Consider the following 18,040-nt stretch of genomic DNA (forward strand, 5'->3'; position numbering starts at 1 on the left):
CCGGCCGGCGGGGGGCGGGGCCGGGGGCGGGGCCGGGGCCTGGGGCGGGGCGGGGCTTTCCCCGCGCGGACCGCTCACGTGGCCAGGGCGGCGGGGGCGGGGCCGCGGTCACGTGGGGGGCGGGCCGCGCGGCGCTGAGGGCTGGGGGTGATGGCGGAGCTGGGGGTGTCCGGCGTGGGCCTGGGACGAGCGGATTCTGGCGGGGGCGCCGGCCGAGCGGGCGCCGACCCGTTGCTGCCGCAGGAAGAGAACGGCGTGGATGGCAGAGCGATCCGCGTGGGCACCCGTCGGAGCCAGGTAGGCAGCGGCGGGGTTGGTGTGCGGGGAGTGCTCCCGCCGGGGCACCCGGCTCGTCCCGGGGCAGCGCAGGGTCTGCTTGCTTCTCGGGGCTGAGGAGCGGCCTGAGCTTCCTGAGTTCCCCTTTCGACTCCTGCTGTGGAATTCCGGGAAGAAGTTTGGAAAGCCCTTCCTTCGGAGCCCAGGGGACGGTCCGCTCTAGTAGCGCTGTCGCGGTTCAGGGGCCGGGGGCCACGGTGCGGGTCTCTCCCGGTCTGGCTGCGACCAACTTGCAAATTCTGTGGAGCTCTTGTACGGAAAACCCCCAATAACTGATGCTTGCAGCCCGCTCAAAGGCCAGGGAAGGGACACAGCCACAGATAGAGAAGGTATCTGTCGCCAGCGGGCTAGAGTAGGGAGGAGCAGCCTCGCAAAGAGAGATAAGCGACCCTCAGGCCTTTGCACTGAGATAATCTCGTTCCTTTTGGTAGCACGTTCTAGGAAGAATTCCGTGCTGTCACAAAGGCACTTTATGTAGACATCAGGACAAGGGAGATAGCCGTGCATATATGCTATTTCATGTAATAACGTGTGGCTTTTGGGGCACTTTACAAAGGGAGGCAGCTACATACATTCATTGTACTTGTAGGGAACTGCAGTCCCTAGAACGACGTTAATTACCAAAGGGTCTTGAGCCCTTCGGTGGCAGAAAAGCTGAACCTCATCTGTAGTTGCTTGAGTCTGCTGCCGCTTGCATGTGCAGAAAGATGATACACTAGTGATTGTATTTTACTTCTGGTTTTCTTATGCAATGGAATGTTCTTCATGCAGTTTACTACTTTGATATTTGTTTCTTGATGTACGTGATGATGTAAGCTGTTACTTTTGTGTGTGTGTTTGTAGAACCTCCAACTAGGTCTTTGTTCTTATAGAAGATAAGTAACTTGTATTTGATGCTAACTGTGGATTTTTCCACCAGCTCAGTGAAATCATACCAGCTTCTTTCAAATGCAGTATTGGTAAAATTCATATGCTTTGAAAAAGCAGGAGGCTTTAACCCTAACTTTAACCCTAGCTCAGTGTGCAATATGACTTGTTCTTTCATTGCTGAGCAACAGAATAATGGTTTTGCTTACTTTTCCGCCCACTTGTTGTTGAGCGATCATCATTCAGCAGTTGTGTTCTACATAGGTGAAACCAAGAAGTAAAAGCATGAGAATCGTGATCTGTAGGTTTCTGTTGTGATCACTCTTCCTAACTCGATAAACTTACTGCAGTGTTTCATCATGCACCACAGTAATGCTGGACATGGGAAGACTTTAGTCAATAAAAGAAGTTCTTCATAGAAATGTTCTGGTCATGATAGGTGTTCACACAGTTCAAGGAGTTTGTACCTATGAGTCATTTAACTTGAGGCAACCTATTTCTAATGCTTTTGGTGTAGAGCGAATGTACTGGTCATGCGTGCCTGGCTGTGGGAGAATAGCAAAGCCTCCTTAGCTACTATATGGGCACTGTGCTGTTTCTTTAGGACTTTGTTTTCTGCTTCCTTTTAGCTGGCCCGGATTCAGACCGATAGTGTAGTTACAATGCTCCGTGAGCTATACCCTGACCTACACTTTGAGATTGGTAAGTTTTGTTTTTTGGATGTTGCTCTGGGGTAGATGGCAAGGAGCAGGAGCCAGTGGGTTATCTTTGTGTGCAAGAGGTGTGTGTAGAGTCAGGAGGAGGAGGTCTGTCTAAATTTATCTGAGAGTGCCGTCTGAATTCAGTTCAGTTGTGTGGCCGAGCAACTGCTGCTGCTTGTTTCTTGTAGGGGAGATAGATGGATTTCATGAGCCCTTGATGATTTAAGTGCTGAGTGATGGATATGGTGTTGTGTTTTCTGGTCTGGGGCTCAAAGCTTTCAACAGGAATAACAGGAGTTCAGCCATGCACTGAAGAGAACTGCTTTACATGTGTTCTCTGGCACTCCAGAGACAGACCATGGCAGCTTCCTCTGGGTCAACTCTTCCACAAACCTGCCCTCTTTCACTTTGCTTTTGTTTTTGAGAACAGTGAAAGACGTCTCAATTTCACTTGTCTTGAGTGCAATGTATTTCTAGAAGTGAGCTGCTCTTGTATTGAGCTTGAGTCAGTGTTCATACAGTAGTGTGTGACTGCTCGTGGCATTTTGCATGGATATTTTCAGCCTAAGCCCAGTACCTCACATTTTACCTGTACTGTCTCCGAGCAGTGGCCATGTCAACAACTGGGGACAAGATCTTGGACACAGCACTTTCCAAGGTAAAGGATCTTCCTTTATTCAAGAACTAATTGTATTTATGTTCTATTGTCTCATGCTTCTTTTGTGATTTATTTTTTTCCTTTTGTGTGTAGATTGGAGAGAAGAGCCTCTTCACCAAAGAGCTGGAAAATGCACTTGAAAGAAATGAGTAAGAACTTTTGTCTTTCTCCTTAGCATTTGGTGCTCTTTGGACACACTTGGCTTGCTGCATAGGTGATCTAATTTCCTTCAGTCCTGGTACCTTTCCGGCTAAAAAAATTAATCCTTTAATGAGTCACAGTCTTTTTTTTTTTTTTCCCTTTTTTCTCTCTACCTTGGGCTCAGGACATGTATTTTGAAGTGGAGCTGTTGTATCACTTGGTCTGCCCCAGTAACATTTTCTTCTGTTACTTGTGTATTACATGCTGTAATACACAGGGAGGCTGTGATCTCATATGATTACTGCTTATGAATATATTTTTTAAAAAACACTTTTCTTATTGGTGGTAATGTATTGCAAAACAGATTTATTGTCATCCTGTTAAATGTTATCATTTATTAACTTATGCAAGCTAAATGTGCAGGAGAATTTGACATGGGCAAATTGTGCTGTGTTCTGTGCAATTTGTCTCTACAAAAACCTTGCTTTAGATGCCTGAGCAGACAGAGATTACTGCTGGTTTTGTGGGTTTGAGGTGTTGGGGAATTTTTGTTGTGATTTAATCTCTCTTTCTTTTCAATATTCTGAGGAGGGTTTCAGTAGTGTCTTAGTTAAAGTATGTTTAAAAAAAAAGGTATTCTTCTGCATCTCTGCCACATAGTTACATCATACAGCATTTTCAGTGAAGTTAGTGAAAAGCTATTGGAGACTCAAATGTTTGCTTGGTTCCTGTGTGGCAAAACAGGTAGCTTGTAGTTTGGCTTGTTGTTACTTAAAGTTTGACATACAATACCAACCTACATACTGGTGCATTTTGGTACAGTGAGTCTCTCTGTATGAACATCTCCAGCATCTTCCCCTCATTCAATCTGATTGTTTGATAAGTGTCTTTTGTCACCGAGTAAGGGGAAAAGAGAGACAGAGGAAGGTGATGTAGCCTTTTAGCAGTATCACAAAAACTATATTGTAATCCTGGCTATGGAATCCCGAAATTCTTCTCCCTTCCCCAGATTAATTCCCAGAGTGGGTTCAAACTTCACTGTAGGTGACCTGCAGGCCTCTGGTACATCCCCACATGAGCTACACCATCTGTTCTCCAATTGCTATCCTCTAATTTTTAGGGTTGACCTTGTGGTTCATTCCCTGAAGGACCTGCCAACTTCTCTTCCTCCTGACTTTACAATTGGCGCTGTCTGCAAGTAAGTGTGGACATGAGACTTGATTCTCTTGAGAGCTTTGCATTTTATAGTGTTGGTGAAGGAGAGCAAAGGCAGTGTACGTTCTTTTAGGTGTTCAGAGTTTCCTGTGATTGGTCTTCAAAACAGTGGAAGCCCTAGTGGAACACTAGGGCTGCCCTAGTGTTCCATAGCTGGCAGGTGTGCTGAAAATTCTTGCTCTCCATCTTGATGGCGAAGTATTTTTGAGCCAGAGGTAGTTCTTCCAGGAAATGATAGCAGAACTGTTGAGCTTACCAGCCTTGCCTTAAATGATGTGTCAGGCATTCTGCACTTGCATTATTTTGCAGAAGGGAAAACCCACTTGACGCTGTTGTCTTTCATCCCAAAAACTGTGGAAAAACACTGAGCCTCCTTCCTGAAAAGAGGTGAGTGGGAGAAGAAGGGGAAGACAGGTGTAAAAACAGAAGGGGTCAGTTGGTTGATATTTGCCATTGGCAAGTTGGTCACCTCATTGCTTTATCCTGTAGTGGTTTTACACTGCCTTTTGTGAGCATTCCACATACATTAACCTGGACCCACTCTTGCTAGAAAAAGTAACGCTGTCTCACAGGAATGAGGTTCATCTCTCAAGCCACCCTTGAGTGGCAATGCTTTCTCAAGTTAGAACCTTTCTTGCCACGATCTCTAGAGTGAATTCCTGCTGCTTGGTGTTCTGCCTACTGCTCAGGAAAGCATACAATGCAGATGGGGTGTGTGGTGCAGGATTTTGGCTTTCATGAACCTGAACTATGCTTCTGTTCTCACTCAGCCTATTCTGATTTCTTCCTTGTGTTTTTGGCATCACATTCATGTGGTTTCTCCATTTTTAATGATCTGTCTTTCTGTAGAGATTATTGGAGTCCCTTGTCTGAGACAGATGAGTAAAATTACTCAGATTAAGGTAGCTATTAGAAAGATTTTTTTTTTAATATTAAAGTGAAAGAAATAAACTAGCCATGACACAAAGACTTGTGTTTCTGTGCATTTGGATAGCAGGAAAATTGCATCTAATTTAGGTTTCAGGTTACCAAAAGGAGGAATCAGAAGGGCACATACTGATTTCTTCAGTCTCATGACCAGAGACAGGACTCAAGGAAACTGCATGAAGCTGAATCAGGGGAGGTTTAGGTTGGATATCGAGAAAAGGTTCATCACCCAGAGAATGGTTCAGCACTGGAACAAGCTCCTGAGGGAAGTGGTCACAGCACCAAGCCTGACAGAGCTCACAGAGTATTTGGACAGCCCTCTCAGGCACATGGTAGGATTCTTGGGGTGTCCTGCGGAGGGCTAGAAGTTGGAACTCAATGATCCTGATGGGTCTCTTCCAAATCAACATATAATATGATTCTATGAAAAGAAGTGAACAGCATATAGCTTGAGAAAGGAAATGCCCAGACTTACAGTTTTCTGTGGTTTTTAGTTATATACTCAAAGGTCCTCTGCTTACTCTGCATTTCTGTCTTTGATGACGTTCCTCTGTTTTAGTCATTTCATCACTTAGTTGTCTGGCTTTGTCTGGTTCATTTTGGGGCAGTGGAGTCTTTTTTCTCTGAAAAATGTTGTCTTTCAATGAGGTTTCATCAATCCTTGACAGTGGCTAGGGACTGTTTAGCAGAAGCATATTCTGTAAATTGGCTCCTTGGGAGTTGCTTCAGACATGCTTTATGCTGAACTTCACAGAGTGGTTTTCTTTCTTCTAAGGAGATACAAATCATTGACTGTTTTTCTGATCTTCATTTCAACTAAAAAAAAAAAATACTATTTGTTTCCTTGAAATTTCTGTCATATATGTGGCTGGAGGTAACTGTTAGAAGTGTTCTGGATTTCAGTGATTATACTTTTCCTTGCAGTGTGATTGGAACCAGTTCACTTCGGAGAGCAGCTCAACTCAAGAAGAAGTTCCCTCATTTAGAATTCAGGGATATTGTATCCTTTCCTGGCAAGTGTGGGAGCTGGGTAAAGCTGCAGAGAGGAAAGTACAACTTTGTGTAAAATCTAGATTTGAGGCTAATTTGTGCCACCTGACCTACAAGAACAAGCTGCTTCCTCAAAGCCTGTTCCCCACTACCCTGTTCTGAGCGGGGGAGGGTTAGTACTGTAACCATCCTGTCCTCTGCTTTCTCATGAGGCTGTGAAGAGGCAGCCAGCCTTGATCTAGCTGGGTGTTCAGCATACAGATTAATTGTATGTTTTGCAGTGTTTGAAAAACTGCATGACGGTGCCTCCGATGTGTTTGTCACGGGTGTGTGACCAAATGTTGCTGGGTTTCCAGTAACCCTGGATGCTCTTTGGACCATTAATTCCATTGTGGGTGGCTGACCTACTGAGAAAAGGCATTGTTACTCCAGTCCTAGGAGCAGAGTTCTTTGCAGTGCAGAAGGAATTGGGTGCTAATAGTGTACTTCAATGGTGTGCATATCTTTGTAGACTCAGCACTTAAATTAATATTCCATAATACATGGCAAGATTCTATTTAAAGAAACAATTGTGCTTATTTAACACTTCTTTCAGGATGGTACTGACATTCTCATTTGAACACTTGTATTCTGTACAGTCTGTAAAGACTCAACTGGTTGTAGGACTGTTTTCCTGCTGTTTCTATTCTTGCTTAATCACTTCTACAGAGAGGAAACCTAAATACCCGTTTAAAGAAGCTAGATGAGAAGGAAGATTTCAGTGCCATCATCTTGGCTGCTGCTGGGCTGAAGAGAATGGGCTGGGAAAATCGCATTGGCCAGGTGAGGCGCAGCAAAGCAGAAAATACCATTCTCTGCTGAAATACCAACTGTTTGCTTTTCAGACCTTGTGGTTCTCCTATCCAAGATAAGCATGCAAGCTCCTGACTCCATTGCCATGATTTGATTTGAGCCACTTCTGGAAGGAGTGGTTGGGTTTTTTGGTTGGTTGCTTTTTTTCTTCGTACAGAAAATTTTCATGTTTGGTTTTCCATGGTTCAGTAACAGTTTGTAATCTGATTATCTCGTAGCACTTCATGGCACTCATGTCTAGCAATGCAGCAGTGTGTAAGGCTGAGATTTTAGTGATTAGCTAAGTCACAAAGTGTTACACTCCAGTTGATGGAAAGGACATTATCTCACTTTTGTGGTAAAAACACTGAGGCATGAGAAGGGAGAAGTGTCTTTGGTCTGACATGAAATCACTTAGTATTAGAGACAGGAATCTGGCTCTTGTTTTCTACATTGTGAACAGTGCAGCTTGAGTTAACTCTTGATTTTACTTTCTTCCAGCTCCTAAGCCCTGAAGATTGTCTGTACGCTGTCGGACAGGTACTTCACAACTTTTGTTCCTTAAAGGACACTGAAAGCCAGCAGCAGTATGATATATCTGAGTAGTTAACTGTGCTGAAGACTTCTCATGTCTTCGTTATCAGAAAAGTACTTTGATCTCTTTTGTTGGCTGTTACACTATTTGAGGCACAACTTGTTACGAATCTGGGAGTTTGCTCTTCTACCCAGGTGTTAGGGGCTGGTTCCTATCAGTAATAGAAAAAACAGTAAATGGGAAGGTACATCCATGCACAGCTACACTGGGGCAACATGGCAGATATGGGGCAGGTTCTGGCAGGGTCAGTATTACGCTGCACCAGGATAACTGTGCAAAGCCACCGCAATGTCTTTAGTCTGTGATGCTCCCTCCTTTGTGCATGGTGTCCTGACTCCTGCAAGGTGGAGCTGAAACATCTGCCTTGGAGCACATTCTTACTGCTCCTGTTTTTAGGTGGGCAGACTGTTCCAGTCCATTCTGCCTACATAGCTGAGCTTACGCAGCGAATATCAAACTTGATAAGCCAGATCACCAGTTAGTGATTGCAAGTGACAAATCTGCACATTCAGTCTGAAAAAGTAATTTTGATCATGCATTTGTCAAATACCTGCAGAGTTCTAGAAGGGTTGAGGTGGCAGCATGATCTTTAACACTTGCCTGAATAAGTCCTGATCTGTTTACAGCAGCTATTGTAGGACAACCCTGCAGGCAGTGGAATGTATCATAATTCATTTCTGTGAACATTGCTCCCTTAGTGAAAAGGGTGTGAGCCTCTGAGTTCTGTTCCGTGATCAATGCTGATGCATGAAGTTGAAGAATTATATTTTGTTGTGTGTTTCTTCTTCTAGGGTGCCTTAGCCGTGGAAGTTCGTGCCAAAGACCAAGAGATACTGAATATGGTATCTGCCCTGCATGATGCTGACACTGTGTTGTGCTGCATTGCTGAAAGAGCCTTTATGAAGCGTTTGGTAGGTCTGGCACCCTTCCTCTGCCTGCAGCAGTAAATACTGATCTGCTAGTTGACTTGATGCCATAATATGGAAAATCTGTAACACTTCTCTAAAACTGCAAAGGAGAGTACATCTGAATCAAAAAGGGCCAGAAGAGTGATGGGCAGTGTTGTGTGCCGCCTAAACTTTTCAGAGGCCTCTGCTTTCAATTTGTTGGGTGGGAGCCTCAGTGTCAGCTGCTTTGTGTTTTAGGAGGGTGGATGTAGCGTCCCTGTTGCTGTCAACACCCTGCTGAAGGATGGCCAGGTGAGGAGTACTTTGTATTTTTAATTGATTATTTCTGAAAACCTTTTCCAAGTGTGTGCATGTTTCCATATCTTTTCCTGAAGCTAATTTCAGCAGGTATCTTTATAACCAGTTAGGGCAGATAGTCTCCTGACTTGACCCTTCTGTGTTTGTGTCCAAAGCAGGAGTGCGAGAATGGGTCAAGCTACTGAAGCTGTCTTTCAGAAAATTCCCTTATAATATTTACCAGATTCCCCTCTCCACCCCTGCTGCTTATTTCATGCTGTCCTGAGGTCTGAAAGTATTGCTTTTGACCCTACCAAACCTGTTTTTGGACAGTGGAATGTGATTATGGAGGTGGGAAATTAGAAAAGAACTTCGGCATTTTCCTTGAGAAGTCATATCTTCCCTAACAGGAAGTACCTTTCTTATACTTGTATTGTACCACTATGCGTGCTGATCCCACTGCATGACAAAAGCCCTTCCCAACAAACTTAGCTTTGTATATTGGGTGGTTTTTTTAAAGAGAGGGTAGTTGGCTGCTTGTTTGTTAATGTGGTAATAATCCATTCTGTGTATTTTCTAAGTTGTATTTGACAGGAGCAGTCTACAGCTTGGATGGATCTGATAGCCTGAAGGAGACCATGCAGACCGGTGTTAGTTATCCCCATCAGGTATGGGAATCATGGTGCCTTCGAAATTCAAACTTGAAGCTAAATGACAAAAACCAAGCCTTTAGAAATTGATTATATTTGGTCTGTTTTCTTGTCAGCTGTAACAGCACACTGTTTTTGAGGTTCTTCAGACTAGGTTTTGCTGTGTTTCATGAGCCTTGTAATTCCTTGCCTACTGTTTTCCTGCTGCCTTACTTTGAGGTGTTTATATTTGCAGAATGAAGATGGACCGAATGATGACGTGCAGCATGTTGGCATCACAGCCAAGAATGTTCCTGGTCAGGCCCAGGAAGCTGCAGAGAACCTGGGTGTTGAACTAGCTAGTTTACTTCTGAGCAAGGGAGCAAAGCATATCCTTAGCGTGGCAAGGCAGCTCAATGATGCCCGCTGAACCTGGGGTGTGGCCAGCAGGAGTGCTACAATTCTAGGTACAAGTCTGTGCAGCTGCATCATGATCCTCTGGAGGGATTTATTTCAACATTCACACCAGTCTTACCTGACATTTGGGTGCAAAAAACCTGAAATATGAAACTAACTAACTGAAGTAGTTTCTGCTCTTCAGAGTTTTCATTCCTCCACACATTTCTCTAAATTGTTAAGTGTCTTTATGAAGTATTGTCAACAACTTTTGTAGCTAGAGAACTGCAAGAAAAATTTAAAAATAAAATAAAAGCCTTTAAGTGTTTAAATCCATTTAGGAGCAGTGCCCGTTGCGTTATAACTGGATACACAACTGTGCTGGTACTAAAATGCCATACTGTGCTAAGTGCTTTCGGGAGTCATTATCTGGGCCTTTTCACTCACTGGATCACCAAAGGTTCCCATTAGGTTCCTGATAGCATGTTCCTTATAGTAAAGTAGCAGAGATGCTACATTCACCCTTGGTCTTAGCGAAGGCTAATTAAGTTCACCATTATACTAGCCAATTGGGTAGTATTAGATTGATACAATACATACATACACATATATATTAGACTAGCTAGATTGGCTAGTATTAAATGAGGAAGCAGACAGCCATTTTGGTTTCCTTTGTATGTTTGTCCAAAAAGGTCATGAGAGCCAGTTAGCTAGACTTGCCTATGAAGGGGGAGCTGAAGCAGAAGCCCAGATTCCAGACACTGGCTTCCTGCACTTGGTACTAGGTCAGCATCCTCTGAGCAGGATTTTATTGTTACAGTGCCTTGAAGAAATACTGTAACAGCACCGTACTGGGCTCCTGTTTTGTAAATATTTATTTTCTAGGCAACGTCCACTGAATCTCCCAGAGGTAGGTAGGAATGAGTGAAAATAACGGCTCCTTACTGAGCAGCTCTCAGGCTCAGTGTCTGACTGGCCCCGGGCCGCTTACTGCCGCTACCCCCGGCCCAGCTCCCCGCAGCCGCGGCCGGCCACGCCTCTCGCGCCCTGCCCTCCGCGGATCGCAGCTCTCCCAGTGAGCAATGAGGTGGCCCTGAAAAGGGCCTTTGAGTTGTGCCGGGAGGGCCGGCCGGCCTAGTACTCCTGCGACTGCTGCCTGCTGCCCTTCTTGCCGGTCTTCTTGGGCAGCAGCACAGCCTGGATGTTGGGCAGGACGCCGCCCTGCGCGATGGTAACGCCGCCTAACAACTTGTTGAGCTCCTCGTCGTTGCGCACCGCCAGCTGCAGGTGACGGGGGATGATGCGCGTCTTCTTGTTGTCGCGAGCCGCGTTGCCCGCCAGCTCCAGGATCTCGGCGGTCAGGTACTCGAGCACGGCCGCCAGGTACACGGGCGCACCCGCCCCCACCCGCTCCGCGTAGTGCCCGCGCCGCAGCAGTCGGTGGACGCGCCCTACCGGGAACTGCAGCCCGGCCCGGGACGAGCGAGACTTGGCCTTAGCGCGGCCTTTACCGCCGCTCTTGCCACGGCCGGACATGACGCTCGCTGCGCTGCTGAACCGATGCGCCCGGGAGGCTGCGGCCGGGATTTTTATAACCTCCCGCCAAGTAGGGGCCAGCTCATTGGACAGCGCCGCCGCCTCTAGCTATTGGTACGTTTGCCGGAAGAAGCTTTTTGCTGACTGGTCGCTTGTGTGATACCAACGCGCTTGCTCTGAATGTGTTGGCCGCGGGGTCCGGCCAATCAGCGAGCGAGGCGCCAAATTTAAACCACACCGAGCGCTCGCTGGGGCGCTGCCGCCGGCCCTCAGCGAGCATGCGCGCTGCCGCCGGCCCTCAGCGCCTCTCGGGCCGCCCTCCGGGCGCACCGTCCTTTATGAGGGCTGGAGACAGTCCCTGCATCTGGCTTCCACCCAGAGCGAGGTAGAGGGGCTCCCGGGATGCCTACAGACTGAGAGGTATCCCTGTCTGTAGGGCATTTACCTTAGGGTGGCACATGGGGGGAAGAGCAGTTAGGGATATGAAAAAACCTACCATGAGATCCTGTGTGAGATATATCATGGGTTTATAACACGGCTATATTAAGAGAAGCACCAAAGGAGAGTGAGGAGTCAAAGTGGACTAGGAGAAAAAAACCCATGGGAACATTAAGGAAAAATAAAAGTGAAGAAAGTGGTAATGTTTTAAAATGTTGCTGATCAGTAAGAATTATCTCTGCAGTCTATGCTGTCTTAATTAACCCAACTTGTATGTTTTTTTCCCCCAGAGTGAGCAGACTGTCTATGCTGTGTGCCTCTGGAGGTCCAGTTGCCAGCAACTGGGATTAGGACACAAATCAGAGCAGCCAGTGGTTCCAGAAAATGGGAAGACTTCAGCACATGCAGGGAGGGGCCAGGGCTAGGTGGAATGCAAGTGTGAGTCATCTCTAGCGAAGGAGCCAGACGGGCTTTGGAACCCAGGACCAGATACGGGAGATAAGGTGCAGCAGGATGCTTACTGGAGGTAAGCCAGCTTCCTGAGGAAAACGGGGTGGCTGCCCTAGAAGTACCTATTGGAAGGCCACATTCCTAGGTCAGCTAGTGGAGAGATTTCTCTGTTCATATGCCTTGATACCAGGAAATCTAGCAGCTGGTTACTGGACAGACTGTTTAAGGCCAGGTACTGAATGATTTCATAATGTCTCTGTGGATGTGGTAATGAATACACTGTACTAGTAGACTTACAAACTGACCTGCTGGAGGGAAGGAAGAGGATTCAGCCACTCGTACCATTCATACATGAGTGCTGTGTGTTTTCTGTGTTGATCAGTGCTGCTGGACACAGGCATTTTTGCCTTCTGGTAATGCACTCCGAGCCTTGTTACTAGCTGAACTTGGGTGTTGGGAGGTGCAAAGACTATAACCTGGTACCCCAATGGCTGTTCTATGTTTTTATGTCAGGTGAGTAGCAATTCTGTGTTGAACTATGGTGCTAAATACTGCTCTATAAATAACTATTTGTATTAGAGGAAAAGGGGTTGGCAGTCAGCCAATCAGGGCCTTAGTTCTGCATTAATAAAAGGATCTATTGATTCCGTGTTAAGACAAAGATATGGTGATCCTCACTCTGCTAACATGTCCTCTTCCAGGGAGGAAGGCAGAATATAAAGGTATTCAGAATTAAAAGCTCATCAGCAGGAACATTCCCAGTAGCCATAATGAAGTAGGGAGTCCACTGCAGAAATGATAAGCTGCCTAAGAGGGTAGAAAGCTACAGACATAACCTAGTTATAGGATATAGGATATAACCTAGCTTCACTGCCTGTCAATATTGTCAAGGCAAAGCACTGCAGGGGAAAGGGTACCATGAATTGTTTTATTCTTGGAGCACTCTGAGTTTTGAGTATGGGTTATAACATGTCATTCTATGTCCATGGACCAAAAACAGGATTGAGAAGCCAGGAACGGAATCTGGTTTACTTATTTTGCTCACAGAAATTAAAGCTGCTGTTTTCTCTCTTGGTGAACAGTAATGACTTTGCTAGATGTATAGAGATTCCGTCTTTCCCACTTTCCCTAAGTGCTGTCATTTGCTTCCCCTCTAAAATGTATTCTTAGTAACACCGATGTCCAAGTAGCAGTGAATCTTTTCTGTCACAGAATTGGACAAAAGCCTTTGGTGCACAAAGAACATCCTGGTTCAAAACTAGCCCGTGCAAAGCAGTTGCTTGCATTTTGACAGGTATTCTGAGGTTCCCAGAAGGCAGGAGCAACATCAGTCGAATCATTTGGTCAAGCAACTGGAGAAGATGGACTGGCAGGTAGAACTCTTTCCCTTGCTCCCGACAGTCCAGTCAGACATCATAAAACAAGCGCACTAGTTGGTACCGGATCGAAAATGCAATCGTGCTTCCAAGGACCTAGGTAAAAATCAGACACATAACAGAAACATTATACTGTCAAATGGTTTACAGGCTGTCAGATTCCTCTTTTCCAAATGGATTTGCTAAGCTTTCCAGCATGCCTTGTTTCATAAAAGAGCAACTAAAAAGCTACTTCTTTTAGGTATAGGAAGATAAATGGCAGCCCAACCAAAGACATTGTTTCTTTCTCTGATGATTTTAGATATCAGTGAGAGATTTCTCCATGTTCCTGCACACAATCACATTCTAAGAACACGTGGACGAGGTAAGAGTTTGGAGTAACTCCTTCCCCCTTAAGGAGCCTATATTGTAACATAAACCCCATGGTTTGTATTAGAAAATACCTTATGTCAAAGCTGAAATTCAGCATCCTTACAATAAGGTGCTGTCTGGACTTCTCTGCTGTGACTGGGTAACTGCTATGTACTTCCTGTCTTCTCCCATCCCCGATGTCATCTGCCTGAGCCCTCAACAGGCTTTCGTTGCAAGTTCTTCCTCTCAAATCGGAAATTGGCTAAGTGTTTCTTTCCTAGTAAGAATACCTTATCCTAAATCTGAAGATGAAAAGAAGGATTTTATTGTGGGCAGTTAACCAATGCAGGCCTTTCTAAAAGTGATGTTTTTACTACACTATGCTCAAAAATTCACATGCTGAATGGTGGCAGTGGCAAGATCTGTGAAGCATATCCTTATGCTCCAAGTGGCTTCCAAATGCTCCCGCATGCCCCTCAGACTGAGAAACTGCTGAGCCGCATGCCATGCTTACAGAAGTCCACTTGCTGGTGACAACTCTGAGACTGTTATTTGGTATTATATATATTATATATTTGAAAAATAGGAAACATACTAAAAGGCTGTCTTGAGTAAGAGTGACAAGGCATTCTCCTGTGCTCATGTTTTTCTTGGAACCAATGACTCGTGCCTTGGGAATCTTCTTAAGCTAACCTTCTGACTTTTTTTTATAAGCTCTCAGTGAACAGGGAGGTGTGTGTGGATTTCTTTCCTCCTTGAGGTATGTAAGCCTCTCATTCTCCCCTCAAGCTCCACAGCTCAACTGCACCTTGTGTGAAGAGTGCAATATTTTACTTTTCCCCTTAAAACTCTCAAGACTGACTTGGATCTGTTTCTATTGTGGAGTAGATCTTTCTACTGGAGGAACCCTTTGTCTGACCTGAATGAGTAGCAACAGGAGAGTGAGATTTCGCTCGTGGGTGGGTCCGATCAGCTTTATGACAAAATTAATAAGTGTCATATTACTGCATTCGGTGTATTCGCCATTTTCATCTGTTCCACTCCTCACATCCACTATGTGCAAGATCTTGACTACCTGAGGAAAGAAATATTGCACGCTATTTCACCAGGTATTTTTGGTGTTCACTGGCTAGTCTTGCTCAAGAGCCCTTTTGCTGCACCAGCCCTGAAATCCTGGTTGTGCTCTAACTGAAAGACAGGACAGACATATGATGGTCCTGGGGCATTTCTATGTGTGGTTATTCTGAAAGACTGATTTTTAACACAACTGAGTGACTGTGAGAGATGGTAAGAGACTTTCTTCTAGATGTGAGCCAGGCAGTAACTACTGAACCCCAAAGTTCTGCATTTCCTCCCGCTCTGTTTCTCTTGCAGTTGATGACTGCCTCAAAATGCATCTGTAATTTCCACAAATTACCTTCAGAATGCTTGTTCCCAGGACAGAGAGGTTCTTAGTTTTGAATTTGGAGTAGCTCATCTCCAACTTCCCTGTACTAGGATTAAGCCTAAAAGAAACATTTAAAATTTAGTCCAGATATAACAAGGAGATAAGAGTTCAGTTTGTAAGCAAAATTAGACCCATAGCTGAGAAAGAAACCCAGTGGTGGAAGAAACAGGAATAACCTTAATGCACTTAAAAAACAGCTGCTGGTATCTAGCCCCTCAAGTAGGGCAAAGAAGACTCCTTCCCATTGCACCCCCAATATATGTTATGTAGTTTAAAGAATAAAACAGAAGACTCTAATATCTGCAGATAGAACTGCTGATGTGGCATAGCGCTACAGAATACTTGCTACTATGAAAGCTTAGCAGATCCCATTGCCACAGCATTAAAAGCAGCCGGTGTCAATTTCTCTTGATCTTGTAGGTTAGAATCATCATGGTCTAACCTTGTTAAAAATGATCTGAGGGGTGGGCTGGTCAGAAATGTGCACTTCCTTGAGAGACCTCTACTGTATGATCTGACTGTAGCTGGCAGAGTGAGCTGCTGTCTTTTAAAGAGAAAACATACTTTGATGGCTTTTAAAAAGAGCACCTTCCACCACCTTTCTCAGCTGGTGTTGGAGGTAAAAGACACAACCTGTAGTACCACTATAGGTCACTTGGTACATTACCTCGGTAACCGGTGACGGGGACACGGAATGATGTGGAAGAGTTGAGGCAATGAGTAGAGGAAATTGAGTACTTGCGGGATGAAAAAAAGCAGCATTGTTTTGCTGAAGTGTCCTAAGATCCCCACCACAGCAAAGGTCATGCCAGCAAAGTAGCAGAAGGTATCCCCAACAAACACTCGAGATGGGTACCTGCAATCCATGGAGCAGAAAAGCAAAGGTCTGACATGACTGCTATTGCCACAAAAATGACTATTTATAACCACTGAAAGTATGCCCACATTGCAGGTCAGGGGCCCATGGGGATCTGCAGCAGATCTACACAGTAAAAACAACTGTAGGTATTTATGCTAAGAATTGCACGACTGGGACCCACCACTTGACTTGCAGAGAACTTTGTATGAAAAGACAGCCAGTGAGGCAGAGAAGAGTGTATTATGCGTGTTTGGGTGAGCTGGTGTGACTGTTCTAATACAAAGAAAAGCTACTACTCCATCCATGCTTTGTGGTGTTGGTTTCGGCAAGAAGCCTCTCTCTCTACACTCCAGTGTTCCACACCTGCACGTGGTTAAGTGGTTTTGTTGGTTCAAAAAGGGAGAAACTAGAGGGAAAGGATGCTTTCAAACAAATTCCGAATGTCTATCCTCTTACCAGTTGTGGTAAAATAGGCCCAGCGTGGTAAAAAAAAAGGGAATCATAAAGTAGAGAGAAAAAATATGGTCATCTCGATAATCCCCTATGGAAAAAAGAAAAACATGTGTTTGTGATAAGACAAGACTGGTTCACTTTTAGTAATACCAGCTATTGAAATCTAGAATTCAATCTCCCTTTGCTTTTTGTGCCCACAAATGTTTGTTATTTTCCTTACCGTTTAGCTCTACAATATTGAATATGATAATGGAAGCAGCTATCACCAGCGACTGTCCTGCTTCAATTCCATTAATTCCGGCGAGAATGTTGATGGCATTAGTGCAGAACACTGCTAGCATACCCATGTACACGTAGTAGAGGATACCTGCAGATCAGAGCGAGCCGAAGGCTTCAGTATTTGGAGGCAAAGCAGGCCCTAGACCAAGTCACTGAAGCTCTCACTTCTTGCTTTATACAACAACCTAACAATCTCAGTGAGTTTTGATAGTGGTAGCTTACAGATAAGGTTGCTTACTCTCTTATGAGCTGGCTGTCATGTCTACATGAACTGTGGCAAACTGCTGTGACATTGGTGGTGGCCAGCTGTACTGCTGTTTCTGTCTTTCTAACATCCTGGTGTTATCAGCCATGTGCTGTATGCCGCAGTACTCACCTGTATTGCCAGGATCGTGTGAAAATGATCGGTGTCTGTCTATGTGCAGCTGAACATGTGCTGGGTTTCCGGATGTTCTTTCCAGCTAAATGTTTAGTGGGTCGAGTGCCACTCTCTTACTGGTTACTTAAGCAAATCCTTAGTCTGCTGCCTCTGCAGCACGAAGTGCTTCATCTGATCCATTCCACTGACTATTTGCCACGTGGATGACAGGTTCTAGTGATTCATAACTTACCCAGATTCAAGTGCATGCCCAGCAGCACCCGGAAGGGCTTAGGCACCACAATGGTCGTGTTCCCAAAGTTGGTGAAGTAAACCATGAGCAGTGGGAGGGAAGCCATGGTAGGAAGAAGCAACTTGTGGCGCCAGCGCAGGTCCAGAACATCATCTGCAAAGCCTAGGAAAACCATGCAGCAGATGGCAAGGAGCGAACCGATGAGCTCCACGAACTGCAGGACAGAGAACAGGACCCCGGTCACCGGTGGCCACTCCCTGCCCCTGCCTGCCACGCTTGCAGGATTTAGACGAGCCTCACCTCGTCGTGAGGAAAGGCCACGCACTGCTCCTCCACAAAACATCTCAGGAAGGGCACGGGGATGAAGCAGAAGAGGATGATCAGGAACACGGCACCGCTGATCACGCCCTGTGCTTCGGGGCTGGAAGGTAGAGCGGGGGGAGTCAGCCGTGCCTGGGCCGGCCCCGCGGGGCAGCTCCGCGGGGCAGCGCTACTCACACGGGCCGCCTTGAGGTCTTGTTGAGGTCCTGGCCGAAGAGCCGCGCGGCGAGGAAGTGGTCCTTGAAGGCCGGAATCAGCGTGAGCGTGGCCGCGAAGCCCAGCAGCGACCCGCCGAGGTTGATGAGGAGGGGCACGGCGGGCCAGGCCGCCATGGCCGCGGCGGGAGCTGCCCTTGCCAAGGGCGCGCAGCGAGGCCGCGCGGGGGCGCTGCCCTCCGCCTTCCCGGCCGGGCGCTACGCGGGCGGCGCCGGATGCGCGAGGCCCTGGCG

The 18,040-nt window shown here is 46.0% G+C and overlaps 3 protein-coding genes across 8 annotated transcripts; 1 reads left to right on the plus strand and 2 right to left on the minus strand.

Annotated features, from left to right (window-relative positions):
* Window positions 1-83: 83 nt before the first annotated feature.
* Window positions 84-9,806, plus strand: HMBS (hydroxymethylbilane synthase). Of its 4 annotated transcripts, none has more exons than XM_041720968.2 (13): window positions 84-297; window positions 1,833-1,905; window positions 2,513-2,562; window positions 2,656-2,711; window positions 3,824-3,901; window positions 4,228-4,305; window positions 5,770-5,845; window positions 6,544-6,657; window positions 7,168-7,206; window positions 8,053-8,103; window positions 8,407-8,460; window positions 9,027-9,113; window positions 9,331-9,806. In XM_041720968.2, exons 1-13 carry the CDS (start codon window positions 151-153, stop codon window positions 9,502-9,504), a joined length of 1,077 nt encoding a protein of 358 aa, XP_041576902.1. In that variant the 5' UTR covers window positions 84-150; the 3' UTR covers window positions 9,505-9,806. The 4 variants fall into 4 exon arrangements, with proteins under 4 accessions (XP_041576902.1, XP_072774332.1, XP_030146887.1 ...); XM_002187761.4 differs by having other exon boundaries at window positions 88-297; window positions 8,053-8,172; XM_072918231.1 differs by lacking the exon at window positions 3,824-3,901 and having other exon boundaries at window positions 86-297; window positions 8,053-8,172.
* A 521-nt stretch (window positions 9,807-10,327) lies between these two features.
* On the minus strand, window positions 10,328-11,006 carry H2AX (H2A.X variant histone). The gene has a single exon (XM_002187705.7). The coding sequence runs from the start codon at window positions 11,004-11,006 to the stop codon at window positions 10,605-10,607; it is 402 nt and encodes a 133-aa protein (XP_002187741.1). The 3' UTR covers window positions 10,328-10,604.
* Window positions 11,007-12,803: 1,797 nt separating this feature from the next.
* Window positions 12,804-17,923, minus strand: DPAGT1 (dolichyl-phosphate N-acetylglucosaminephosphotransferase 1). 3 transcript variants are annotated; one of them, XR_012051877.1, is made up of 10 exons: window positions 17,769-17,923; window positions 17,571-17,691; window positions 17,271-17,484; window positions 16,601-16,747; window positions 16,384-16,468; window positions 15,736-15,924; window positions 15,039-15,126; window positions 14,541-14,696; window positions 13,714-13,923; window positions 12,804-13,366 (listed from the first exon to the last, which is right to left on the minus strand). XR_012051877.1 is itself a non-coding variant. In XM_072918230.1 (10 exons), the coding sequence occupies exons 1-10, from the start codon at window positions 17,921-17,923 to the stop codon at window positions 13,301-13,303; spliced, it is 1,323 nt and encodes a 440-aa protein (XP_072774331.1). In that variant the 3' UTR covers window positions 12,804-13,300. The 3 variants fall into 3 exon arrangements, 2 of the variants coding, with proteins under 2 accessions (XP_072774331.1, XP_002188220.4); XM_072918230.1 differs by lacking the exon at window positions 13,714-13,923 and adding an exon at window positions 15,511-15,612; XM_002188184.7 differs by lacking the exon at window positions 13,714-13,923.
* Window positions 17,924-18,040: the final 117 nt, after the last annotated feature.

Source organism: Taeniopygia guttata, chromosome 24 (assembly GCF_048771995.1).
Source record: "Taeniopygia guttata chromosome 24, bTaeGut7.mat, whole genome shotgun sequence".
Classification (NCBI taxonomy): Eukaryota; Metazoa; Chordata; class Aves; order Passeriformes; family Estrildidae; genus Taeniopygia; species Taeniopygia guttata.